Below are 13,739 nucleotides of genomic sequence, written 5' to 3' on the forward strand. Positions count from 1 at the left end.
CGACAGTCTAAACATGTCAGGAGATCAAAGTAAATTTCCTGAATAAAATAAATATTTTTTTCTTCAAAAAGAAGACAAAACTAACTTGCTGGATTTATTGCACAGAGGTAAAAAAAAAAAACAACAAAAAAAACATCAAAGCGATCAGAAAACGCCTCTGAAGAAGACTGGCAGTCGACAGTCAAAACACATCAGGGGATCAAAGTAAATTTCCTGAAAAAAGTTGTCTGAATAAATGAAACCTCATATTATTAAAAAAAAGACATGTCAAGAAAACATCAAAGCCAACAGCAAACGCCTCTGAAGAAGACTGGCAGTCGACAGTCGAAATATGTCAGGAGATCAAGGTATTTCCTGACTAAATGAAACTAACATATTCTTCAAAAAGAAGACAAAACTAACTTGCTGGAATTATTAAGCAAAAGTCAAGAAAACATCAAAGGGATCAGCAGACGCCTCTGAAGAAGACTGATCTCCTGACGTGTTTTGACTGTCGACCGCCAAAGTAATTTTCCTGAATAAATGAAACCTATATAAAAAAGAACCTGCAGTGTGCATCCTTCTTTCAGAGCAAAACAACATTCAAGGCATAGAATATATTTAAAAAGAAAATACTGTACAGTAGCCACATCACAGGCAGATAGTAGTAGAAGAAGAAGAAGAGAAAAAAAAGAAAAGGGCGCTGCTTTTTTTTTTTCTTCCCCCAAACATATTTTTTTCTTTTTCATCTTTGTACAAGCATGGAAAGTCACTCACAAAATGTCAGTGTGTGTGCATTAGTGTTTGTTATTTACTCTTCTGCCTTTCTCTGAGTGTACATGTCAAAAACACGCACGCGTTCAAATATACATGCCCTCCCCCTTTTTCCTTTTTGTTGCACAAAATCGTCAAGCACACACACACACACACACACACACATACACACACACGCGCACACACACGCACACAGACACACACACACACACACACACACACACACAGCAGCAGTCCTTGGCTTTGTGCGTCCCAGGATTGTTGACGTTGACAGGCAGGTAACGACCAATCAGAATGAGCTGAGAGCCTCCAAAGCCACTTCATAGCAGAACTTGTATTGTTCCTGTCAGAGAGGAACACAGATCAAAGCTAATGGTTCACTTACATCAACATTAATCGGCTCTGATTCTTCTGAATTAGAACACGGAATAGCAATGTAAAACAATAAGTTGTTTTGTTGAGTCAATAATAGACAAACGACTGCCTCAAAGAGCATTTAAGAAACACACATCTTACAAAAAGGATAACAAAACACACAAAATGATTCCAAAAAACACACAGAAGGATGAAAAAATACACAAAATGGCTCTAAAAACACACAGAAGGATGACAAAATATGCAAAATGAATTCAACAACACAGAAAAGCAATAATAAAATATGCAAAAGGACTCACAAACAACACAAAACAACAACAAAAATAATCAAAATGGCAACGAAAAATTCACAAAATGAGAGAATACAAACAAAACATAACATAATGACAACAAAATGACCAAAATACACATAAGTCTTTCTTTGTGTGTGTGTGCGCGCGTGTGTGTCATTACCATCGTTTCCACCATATTAGTCTTGTTGTTTCTTAGTGTTTTGACGGTATGGAAAACATCCACGATATTCTGCTGTTGGATCATTTCGTTGATGCTGCACATAGCGCAGAACGTTCCAGAACGCCCTCCACCGGTGCTGCAGTAAGAAGACAGAAGAAAAGCAGAGATTTGAATATTATTACACATTATTAGTGTGCGTGTCTCAGTGAATCTATTGCTGTTCACTGCTCTCAGTGATAGCGGTAGTCAAAACCAGGGGTGGGGTTAATTACATTTGACATTCCCTTTTTTCCAATTACAATTAAAATTATTAAGTGTCCCCCGTAAGTCGACTACAATTACATTCCAAATAACTAAAGTTCAATTAGAATGAATCACAATTACTGATCTTTTAATAAATAAACCCATAAAACATAACCTTCCTCTTGTGTTAGCTTTCTGTTAGCATCTCTAATGATAACGGGTCATTTTGACCCATTTCTTAAACCAGCTGTAAAATAAACCTAAAAAATATTATCCCACATCCAATTTGTTTCTCATCTCTTGGTTACCTTGTTAGACTTCCTAATCAATGAAAATATTGATCATAATATTTTTGGTGTGAGCGTCTGAGCCGTTTTTCTGTCAATATACCCCTAGATTTAAAACAAAAGAAAAAATGCTAAAATGATCCTCGAGAGAAGTGACACGTAGTGGGAAAACTTATATTAAACATATTTTATTGATTGATACGTTTGTGTAAGTTATAGAACTGTGTTTTTATAGAATTTCCATCACAAATACAATTACAAAGTCAATTATCTGAAGTCAATTACGATTACAACAGCAACATATTTGTTTCAATAACAATTACAATTAGAATTGACCCCAACCCTGGTTAAAACAGAGCAGAACCTCCTCAGGCAGAGGCCTTGGTGAGCGCTATCACCTTTGACCAAATAAACCCTGTGTCTGCATCTGACCAGCAACCCTAAATCTGAACTCTGTCTCATTCATCCAAACCACCACAACAAATGGGGGCTTGTCCGGAATCTAAATACATCAGATAATAAAGTACTGTAAGTGCACAAAGTTCCTCTTTAACATCCATCCATCCATCCATCCATTCATCCATTTTCAGTTCTGCTTGTTCCTGTTTTCAGGGTTTGTGGGGGTCTGCTGGTGCCTATCTCCAGCTCTCAATGGGTGTTAGAGGGTGTACATCCTGGACAGAGTGCCAGTCCATTGCAGGGCATCCTTCTTAACTAATTGATTGCCAAAGACGTCTATAGACGTTAATTGTGTTTTTCGACTGGGGTTGCTAGGAGACAGCGTGTCAAAGCTCTCCGGTGAATATCTAACTTGTACAATGATGTAGTGACCAACTGGTGACCTGTAGGTGGCAGCAGAGCACCTTTGGATGAGAGATCACCCATGATGGGCAGAACTCAGAGGGATACGAAAGGAGTTTACGAGACAGAAAATGGCGCTACGAGAATTGATGGTGAAGTTCTCACCAGCTCACAGCAGCGCACACTCAACCAGAGCACGTGTGGAACGTAAGAGAACCCTATTGAGAGTCATGATGGTGAGAGAAAACAATCAAAAAACGGGGCAAGCGGTGACACACGACATGTCTGGGAGGAGGAGGATGTTCCGTGTGTGGAGAATGACGGGGGGAGAGACTTGGAGGAACACCAAAATACAGTAAGAAATCCATTCAACTCTGACATAGATAACAAAATATCAATAATTTTGCCATCAAAAGCCTGGTCTCAGTGTTTTTTTTGTAGTTTTATAGAAGGAAACTAATGTTGAGGTGTCACTAAAGAAAAAATAAATAAAATTGCTTCAAAGTCAGTGATAGATTTTTTCAGAAAAAGCCATTTTTCTCAGAAACTTGCCTCTAGTCAACTGCTGATTATAGAAGAACCAAACAAGCTAGAAACAAAATTATTTTTTCTGATGAAACTAGAGACTTTAATCTTTCAGTTTTCAGATCGTTATAGTACAAAATATTATGTCGGTGAAAATCATCTAAAACGCATGGCAATATGGGGTTGGCTGCTCTGAAAATTGCTGGCAGTAAATGAGTTCATGTTTCAGGTGGAAATCAGTGCCTTGCCTGTTAAATGATCGACTACATAAAGAACTCATTAAAATCTGAATTGGTGGTGGTGAAATTGTGGGAAAATTTACAATAATAATTGTATTATTCTGTTATTACCAGAGGTGTAAAAGTGCTGATATATCCTACTCAAGTACAAGCAAGTCATACATAAAATACTCAAGTACAAGTGAAAAGTAGCTCAATGAAATAGTACTCAAAGTAAAAGTTACTATTTACTTTAACCCCCAAAAGCATCTGTATAAAATGAAAGGTTTGACAAAATGTACAATTCTTTTTTTTTTCTTCTTTTTTTAAAAATAAAACAACACCATTTAATTTAATTAAAAATAAATAAAATGATGAGGCTCTAATTATAGCTAATATTCTGAACTCTAAAAACTGAGAAAATAACCAGCATTCAATGCAATTTTGGCACTTTTAATCTGATTGGTCGGCGATGATGTGGTGCATTTGATTACTGTCTGGTCATTTCATTTTTTGTAGTTTCACAATGTCTGTTGATCATTTTAGACAAAAAAAAAAACTATTTATCAGTAACGGTTGGGTGTAGAAATGTAATGATTAACTTTACTTATTTTTAAACATACTTAAGTACAAGTAAAATGACTGCTTTAGGAATATACTATAAAAAAAAAGTACAAGTAACCATAAAAGCAACTAAATTACAGTAACGTGAGTACTTGTAATCAGTTACTTTCACCTCTGGTTATTACTATACAGAATAACAATATACAGTTATTCTGGATAATGTGTTTTATTAATGGCTTGTAATAAATTGAGGATTTCTAACCTTATAGCAAACCTTTAACAGTGCCAACCTGTTTATGGGCACAGAGGGTTTTAAGTGTTTATTGGCTGTGAGCTTGAATCAGTCGTAGCATCAGATCGAGCATGAAAACAGCTCCACACTTTCTCATCTCACCCAGTTCCACCTCAATCCCCTCAGCGTTCATCCTGAATAAAACATCAGGCTCTGAGAGGTGGACCGGCAGCCATCACCAAAATAAAAACACAGATAAATAAATAAACCATCCCCTCACTTGGCATCAGCAGTGTTTGCAGTGCTGAGCCCACAGGTCGACCTACAGTGTGTGATCATTAAGTTACTTTCAAAAAGTCAAACACTCAATAGATGTGCTGGAGAAGAACAATAGTGACTTTATCACAGCCGTAGAGCAGAGACGGGTGACTTTTATCACAGCAGGGGCAACATGTGACTGTATCTGATCCATGGGTCACATGATCAATAGTCATATCAGTATTTAGAATAATGACCAATCAGAGCAGTAATACAGGAAACCACAAGAGTTTGTGTTTATCTTGATTTATTGTGTGTAGGCTTTTTGTTTTGTTTTGTGATTTTTGTATATTTTTCAGTAATTGTGTTTTTCAAGTCTTTTTTGTGTTTTTGTTGTAATTTTACATTGTGTATTTTGTGTACATTTTAGTTGTTGTTTTGCACATTTTTCAATTATTTTTGTGCACATTTGTACTCATTTTGGGCATTTCTGTTGTCCTCTTGTGTTTTTTAGTGTATGTATTTTGGTGTACATTTGTGTATTTTTGTCTTTGTTTTGTGTATTTCTCTGTCATTTTAGGTGTTCAAACTTTTTGTGTTTTTATTGTTGTTTTTCAAATTACTGTTGTCTTTTCAATTCCTTTTTTGTGTTTTCAATGTGACTTTAGATTGCGTATTTTGTGTACATTTTTATTGTTTTGCACATTTTTCAATTCTTTTTATGCACATTTGTACTCGTTTTGCTGAGTTTTTAGGGTAGTTTTGTGCATTTTTGGAGTGTTTTTCAGTAATATTGTATGTATTTTGGAGTCCATCTGTGTATTTTTGTCAATGTTTTCTGTTTTTATCCATCATTTTGTGTGTTCTTCTGGAGTCGTAATGTGCATTTTGTGTTGTTTTGTAAGTAATTTTGAGTACTGTTGTTATTATTTGGTAAAATACTGTTGTCTTGTGTAAATTTGTCATCTTTTTGTGTTTTAGTGTAGTTTTGTGCACTTTTGTCTTTGTGTTATGTATTATTCTGCCATTTTGTGTGTTCTTGGAGTCTTTTTGTGTATTTTAGAAGTCAAAATGTGTAGTTTTGTTGTTTTACGAGTCATTTTGACTATTATTGTTATCATTTGGCAAATTACTGTTGTCTTGTGTACATTTGTAATCTTTTTGTGTGTTTTGGGTTCGTTATGTGTACTTTTGATGTTGTTTTGTGTATTATTTCTGTCATTTTGTGTGTTCTTAGAGTCTTTTTGTGTATTTTTGTTGTTTTGTGAGTAATTTTGAGTACTGTTGTTATCATTTGGCAAAATACTGTTGTCTTGTGTAAATGTGTAATTTTGTGTGTGTTTTTGGGGTAGTTTCGTGTACTTTTGCCAATGTTTTGTGTATTTTTCTGTCATTTTGTTTGTTCTAGGAGTCATTTCGTGTGTTTCTTTTGGGGGTCTGGTGTATGGACTGTAGGGGCAGATGTGGAAAATCCAGAATAAAAACCAGAAAAAACTGAGTTTGTACCAAACAAAAAAAATGGATGAACGCTATTTTTGATTGTTCCAATAAGCTGTGACCAAAGCATCTGATTGGATGAGCTCCAGTGATGAACTGGTTAATGTAATAATGTTAGTGGACTCCCTCCTTTAATCTCTCTAGTATGGATTTTGTATCTTTGCTTTTCCTCCCTCATTATAAGCTTCATTTGTTTCACTCAGAGGTAATTGTGCAGCTCGGCAGAGTTTATGTTGGTGCTTAGTAACACACAGATGAGTTTAGCCACAAACACACACACATATACAAACAAACACACACGCACACATATGCATTGGGTATCTAACCTGAACATAACAGTTTCTTTAGCTTAGGTGGGTGTAAAACTGCTCTTATAGTAGTTTTTAAGTAAAAATAATGTTTTTTTTTTTCAATAAATGTATGTACTTATTTCAGCTTCTATCCTACATGATTTCTCCAGTTTTCATCCAGTCTGTGTTTGTTTCAGCTCATAAAAAGCCTGCGCAATTAAGTTTTGTAAAAAGTTATCACAAAGCTTTTGTGAAGGTAGTAAAAAAATATTTTCTATTGTTTTCCTACATAACACTACCCAAAGGTGAAAGTAATGGATTACAAGTACTCACTTTACTGTAAATGAGTTGTTTTTAGGGGTACTTGTACTATTTCGAGTATAATTCTAAATCAGTCATTTTCTTGTACTTAAGTACATTTTAAAAGAAGTAAAGTAATGTATTACATTTCTACATTTCTGCAACGATTACTGAGTAAATTATTATTATGATTGTTTGTTTTTAAATGATCAACAGACATTGTGAAACTACAAAAAATTAAATGACCAGACAATCAAATGCATCACATCATAGCCAACCAATCAGATTAAACGTAATGCATCACATCACAGCCGACCAATCAGATTAAACGTAATGCATTACATCATAGTCGACCAATCAGATTAAATGTAATGCATCACATCATAGCCAACCAATCAGATTAAATGTAATGCACCGCATCATAGCCAACCAATCAGATTAAACATAATGCATCACATCATAGTCGACCAATCAGATTAAACGTAATGCATCACATCACAGCCGACCAATCAGATTAAACATAATGCACTACGCCAAAACAGCATTGAATGTTATTTTACTACTTTCTTTGGTTCAGGTTGTGGTTTCTACCTATTATGTCATTACCCACATGGAACATTTGACATGGCACAGTTTTATAAATGTTTCTATACTTAGAACCTGGGAACGATTTTATTTTGAATTGAATTCATTTGTGTAATTTTATTTTATTCTACTATTTCATCACTCTTTACACCTCTGGTACACCAATATTCTGAGTACACTGGACAAATGTGTGTCTACTATTACTGCTCCGCCATGAGAACAGACGGGAAAATACGTGTAATGTCAGAATGCCTGTTCCTGTAGGAGGGGTCTCCAACCTTTTCAAAGATGAGAGCTACTTTCAAAAAATAAAACAAGTAGCAAGCTACGTCTACTTCCCTTATTTTTGTATAGTTTTTAGCACGTTTTAAAGTTATTATATGTTTACCTTTAATGAGATTTCTGACACTACATGCAGTTGACTAGGGCATTGAAATCTGGTATGCATTGCGAGAGGTTTACTCTGATGCAGTCATCCAGGTGGACATCAGTGAGACAAGTTGGGAACTTGGACTTGATGAGCCAAACAGGGGAGCACCTGTCATGGCTGCTGTGCTAATGTCGGGGTGCTTCTTTGCATCCACAAGCTTCCAGAAATCACCAGCAGACGTATGTGACTTCAATCTGTCATTTTGCAGATTGAGAACTTCCATCTCCAAATCAACAGCACTGATACTGAACACCTCAACCATCTGTTCGCAAATGTCAGATATGTCCACATCCATGACGGGTTTGAAATAAAGGTGGCACAGGGCTCCAGCCTCACAAAGTCTGCTCTCAAGCTCCTCCCCCAGCCTGTTGAAGAGGTCTATGTATTTCTGGATGTCCTTGGCCCCGGATGCAGCATGATTTTCTTCCAGCATTTTGAGCACAGAGAGGAAGTGCTACATCTTCCTATTCTTCACCTGTTGGAGAAACAGGCCCACTTTAACCTTGAAAGCCTTGACGGCACTAATCATGTCACTGGTTGTCTTCCCATTGCCTTGCAGTCCACAGTACAGGTTGTTTAATTTCTCTGTCACATCTGCTAGAAATGCCAGAACCAGTAGCTGTTCAGTGTCACACAGCAGAGTTGTTTCCTCGTTTCTTGCTTCCATGAAAGCTTTGATCTCTGTCAGATGTGCTAAAAAAACGATGTAGGACGTTTCCTCTGCTAAACCATCTGATTTCTGAATGCAGCAAAAGATCACCATACTCTGTTTGGCCTTTGCTAGGATAGAATTCATTATCTTTGTAACATGTTCAAACCCCATGACTTTGGCACAAATGGACTGTTGGTGGATGATGCAATGATAGTTCTAAAAAGGAGGAAAATGCGGGTGTGCTTTGCAGTTTGCAATGAAGCCGTTATGCCTCTCCGTCATGGCCGAACATCCATCAGTTATTATTGAAACCACATTTTCTAAAGGCACATTCTTTTTGGTGAAGTAGTTCTTCACTACGTTGTAAATGTCTAGACTTCTTGTTGTTGTTTTCAAAGGTAACAATGTGAGAAATTCCTCTTTAAACAGAGAAGTCATCAAACACCATTCTTATGACAACCGCCAACTGAGACGTGTCGCTTGAGTCCACTGATTCATCATATTCAAATGAAAACCATGTGCATGTACTGTACGTACTGTATGTCATGTTCCAACTGAACCTTTGTGTCCTCTGAGAGGGCAGGAACTCTCCTTTCCATGGTATTCATGCCTAACTACATTTCTGATATAGCAGACAGGATTTCAGGGCCATTTTTGTGATCTTTGAACAAAGAATGAACCAAAAGAGTCATTGCATCCTTGACAAAGACCTCATCTGTAAAAGCTTTTTGTTTCTTTACTAAATGATGGACCACTTTGGATGATGCTCCAGTTGCAGCTTCAGCCCCAGTCTCTGGTTTGGTGAACAACTATTGCTGTCGTTGCAATCCCACTTTCAGCTCAGCTGACCACACGCTGCTGCCAGGAGGAAAATCATGGTCAAACTTCTCATGAAATGTGGTGAAGTGCCGTTCCACTTTGCCTTTCTTTCTGACTGCAACACTTGTCCCGCACACCAAGCACACACACACACACACACCTGTCTTTCACACTTGTGAAGAAATACTCAGTCTCCCATTCTCGATGGAAATGTTAGACCTTCTGTTCAGCCTCACTCATCGTTTAGTTGTTTGCTAGCTTCAGTCCTGTTAAGATAAAATCCAAGTTTGTTCTTTAATCAATTCACGTTTGGCTCAGAAATATTAGCATTAGCCTCCGGCTTGCGCTACTGTTACTCAAACTTGATTGGTCGATTCATTTTGGGGTGGGGGAGGGGTGGTGGTGGAGGTTAGATAGATATAGAGGTGTAGTAAGTAGATAGAGTTCACTGAGTGAGGTTTTGTTTGCCCCCTATTGGAGAGCCCTGTTATAGAACAGTAAAGTAATTTAGTTACCAATATTTTAAGTGTAGAGCGTTACTTTACTTCGTTACCCAAAGAAGTAATATAACGTGTTACTTCATAATGTGTTACTTTATAACGTGTTACTTTATATCACGTGACTTCATAATGCGTTACTGTAACATGTTTCTTTATAACGCATTATTTTGTAATGTGTTATTGTAACGCATTACTTAATGAGTGTATATCTCTGTGTGTGTGTGTGTGTGTGTGTGTGTGTGTGTGTGTGTGTGTGTGTGTGTGTGTGTGTGTGTGTGTGTGTATGTGTGTACGTGCATGCGTGTATCTGTGTATGTGTGTATCTCTCTGTGTGTGTGTGTGTGTGTGTGTGTGTGTGTGTGTGTGTGTGTGTGTGTGTGTGTGCGTGCGTGTGTGTATCTGTATATGTGTGTGTGTGTGTGTGTGTGTGTGTGTGTGTGTGTGTGTGTGTGTGTCTACACTCACAGACAGTGCACCACAGTCCTTCCGTCCCCCCCATCGTACTGCTCCTGCCACTTGGCCAACCTCCTGACCAACTGGAGGATGGAACGTTTGGAGAGGGGCGTGTCCCTGTAGGCCGGCCAGCCAATGAACTGGAAGTGCTGCACCAAGCGGTATCCGTCCTGTGGCTGAGGAAAGACACACCCTTTTTTAACCAGTTACCAACATTCAATCATCTGAAATCTACCGTACACTATTACGTTTTCATTCAATTGTTGCAGATACATTTTAGAAGAAAAAAATCACTGGTTTTAAACTAAAACCTTTTATTTGACCTTCAGACAAATGAGAATAAATACGAACAATAGAATAATAGTCTGATATCAGTAAAAAAAACTGAAAAAAACAAGAATTGGATTATATCAGGCTTTATCTTTCTAAACTCTACGATAGAAAGTGATACACTGTTCAATGTAAATCATAGAAAATGCTCATGTTTAAGTTTAACTAGTGGTATTTTTGCACATTTGTGAATACAAACATATATATTACCAAATAATTCAGTTGTAGATATCTCAAGTTCACAAGTTTATAATTTTCCCATACATATATCACATGAATGCAGTCATTTTTTATCGCATATTACGGAAATACATCTACATTTTTCATAAAATCTGGCAATTTCTTGCAAATAATTTCACTAAATTACACAAAAAACTAGAGCATAATAATGTTAAAATGTATTTATTCATTTGCGTACCCCACTTTAGGAACCTTTAGGAATTGCTCAAGTGAGTGATGTCTGTTCATTGACAAATAAAAGGATTCTGATTCTATTGCAATTTGTCAAAACAATTTAAATTATATGTAAAAAAGATGAGCTCAACAATCATTTCCTTCACAGATTTTTTAGATTATTCTATTTATTTCTCTTTAATCTTCTTACTTTTCTTCTGTTTTCACTTTTTTAGCACATTTATCTCTGACCTTTTTTTGTTTGCACTTTTATGTGTACAGTTAGTTTGTGTATTTTAACCCCCCACCCCCCCACACTCCCCTGGTTGACTGTTTCCAGCCTTGTTTAATGGCTTAGTGGCTGCTGCTCTCGCCTCGGCCGGAGCTGCTCTCACTGTGAGAGACGTGCTGTTATTGCCATGATATGAGCCATTTCACACCAGACCGCTCACACACACACACACACACACACACACGAGAGAGAGAGAGAGACAGAGAGCAGGAGAGTAGGGTAGCGGGCGAGTTGACTAAGTGCTCTAGGAGCAGCAGACAACAGGGCAGCGCTGGAGTAGTGCCGTCATGGATGGCTGAGAAAATGAGATGAGAAGCGAGTGACAATAGAGCAGGAGAATCAGAGAAATGGGTAATAAAGAGAGGAGGATGGGAGGTAAGGAGGGCTGAGAGAAGCACTGAGGTGGGAGACGCTGGTGACAATGGCGTCTGCAGCACATTCTGAATTAACTCTAATTTATTCTCCCACAATAGCAGCCTCACCAAATCAGGCCTCATTTAGTCCACAACATGTGCTATAATGTGAAATATTATTTATTTATTGTTTCTTTGAGACGTGTCAAACTCAAGGACCGGGGGCCAAATCTGGCCATTTAGAGCATTTGATTCGGCCCCTAAGAGAAAGGGATGACTTCGTGGATGACGTCACAGGGTAAAGGAAAGTAGTTAGGCTCAGTAATTGTGATCAATTGTCTTTGAACTTTGCTAATTGAGAATGTAATTGTAATTGCCTTTCAGTGGAAAAAAAAACATTTGTAATTTTAATTGTAACTGGAAAAAAGGCCAATCACCTTAATCATAAATGAATTGTAATTGAACATGGATAATTTAAGATGTAATTGTAACTGAATAATGTAATTGACCCCAACCCTGTAACAACTACAGAGTAACTTTATTCTGTTCTAACATCGAACAATCTTGAGCTTTTCTTTTAATATTCAGCAAAAACCATTTCACGTGGATTTATTTGTATTTTGTTGTTGTTGAATTATGATAATTACCCTGGCCATGTTGCAGATTCTGAAGATCCGGTTGATGATATCTTCGTCGATGTCTGCGGATATGAATTCCACTTGAATGGGACCGTAGCAGCAGGAGCTTTTCTCTGGCCAGTACTGCATACACAACTGTAGAAAAACACACAAAAGCAAAAAGATCATTATTCTATGGAGGGTCCATATCAAGAAAGTCCATTTTGGGTTTTTATTTCCTTAAATTCAACATGAATGAGATTCTTCTTAAGTTTACATCTTTAAAATCGGCCATTTTCCCTTTTTTCTGCACAAATCCAAAACAAAAATCCTAGATATACGTCTGTAGAGCGGCTCAGTGCTTCATTAACTTCCTCTTTTTAATTTCTTTAGAACAAGTAGCTTCTGGCTCTTCTTTTTAATTCCATATCAAACTCACATCAAAGAAAAATATTCGTCTTCCAGCCGCTACTCATATTAATCATCACTGTAACCATTAACCATTCCCACTGGGAACTGAGATTATAGCTCGACCAAGAATAAAACCATTTACAGTATTTTAAAGATGATGAATCCACCTGGATCAGCAAGGATAGAATATTTTTATTCTTTTCTACCTAACATATCTGTCTTTATCAATACAAAAAACAACTTATTCACATTATGACTAATTTGTTATTTTCTAAGTAGTTTTAATGTAATGTATCCATATGGACCTGGACATCAGCCATTTAATGGGAGATCATTATTATTGTGGACATATTTATAGTTTAACAACAGTTTAATACGTCAAACTTTATTTCAGGAAATTCACTTTGACGTGCTGACACGTTTTGACTGTCAACTGCCAGTATTCTTCAGAGGCATCTGCTGATCACTTTCAACCTTTTTCCATCCAACTTTTTTTTTTTTTAAATAGTGAATTACAATTACAAATACAATAATAAAGTGAAGAAATATTCACAAACACGTACAGATACAGACGGGCATTTAAGTGGTTAATAGAACCAGAGAAATAGATTGAATGATATATATAATTACAAAAAAATAAAAAGAGAGAGAAAGGAGAGGAAACATAAATTAATAAAGATTAAGGGGTGACAGTGAAACACATTAACACTTTTCAGACATATATGTATATATTACATTTAGTTTCACAGCTTTTTTGTTTGTTACATGTTTTAAAGGGGGGGTATTATGTAAAGGGTCTTTTTCAAGATTTATATCATGTTACTGTGTCATTACCTCATGAAAAACATACCTGCAGTGTTGCTTTGGTTCATTCATGTATGTTTGAGTAATCTTTAAAAACTCTGACGGCCGCCATTATAAGTGTAAATACGCCTGAGTCCTTCTAGGAACACCCCCATCTCCTAGGAACACCCCCACCTCCTAGGAACACCCCCACCTCCTAGGAACGCCCCTATCTCCTAGGAACACCCCCACCTCTTAGGAATGCCCCCATCTCCTAGGGACACCCCCACCTCCTAGGAACACCCCCACCTCCTAGGAATGCCCC

General features: G+C 37.1%; 1 protein-coding gene across 1 annotated transcript in view; it reads right to left on the bottom strand.

Moving 5' to 3' along the window:
• Positions 1-551: 551 nt before the first annotated feature.
• The window catches only part of ptprt (protein tyrosine phosphatase receptor type T), a 341,442-nt gene continuing 328,254 nt past the window's right edge, over positions 552-13,739 (bottom strand). The window contains exons 34-37 of the mRNA XM_028445860.1: positions 12,251-12,376; positions 10,248-10,411; positions 1,582-1,717; positions 552-1,096 (exon numbers count right to left, since the gene is read on the bottom strand). Of these exons, the coding sequence (XP_028301661.1) occupies positions 1,043-1,096; positions 1,582-1,717; positions 10,248-10,411; positions 12,251-12,376 (480 nt within the window). The 3' untranslated portion in view covers positions 552-1,042. The remainder of the gene's footprint in view (positions 1,097-1,581; positions 1,718-10,247; positions 10,412-12,250; positions 12,377-13,739) is intronic.

This window comes from Gouania willdenowi, chromosome 5, assembly GCF_900634775.1.
Source record: "Gouania willdenowi chromosome 5, fGouWil2.1, whole genome shotgun sequence".
Classification (NCBI taxonomy): domain Eukaryota; kingdom Metazoa; phylum Chordata; class Actinopteri; order Blenniiformes; family Gobiesocidae; genus Gouania; species Gouania willdenowi.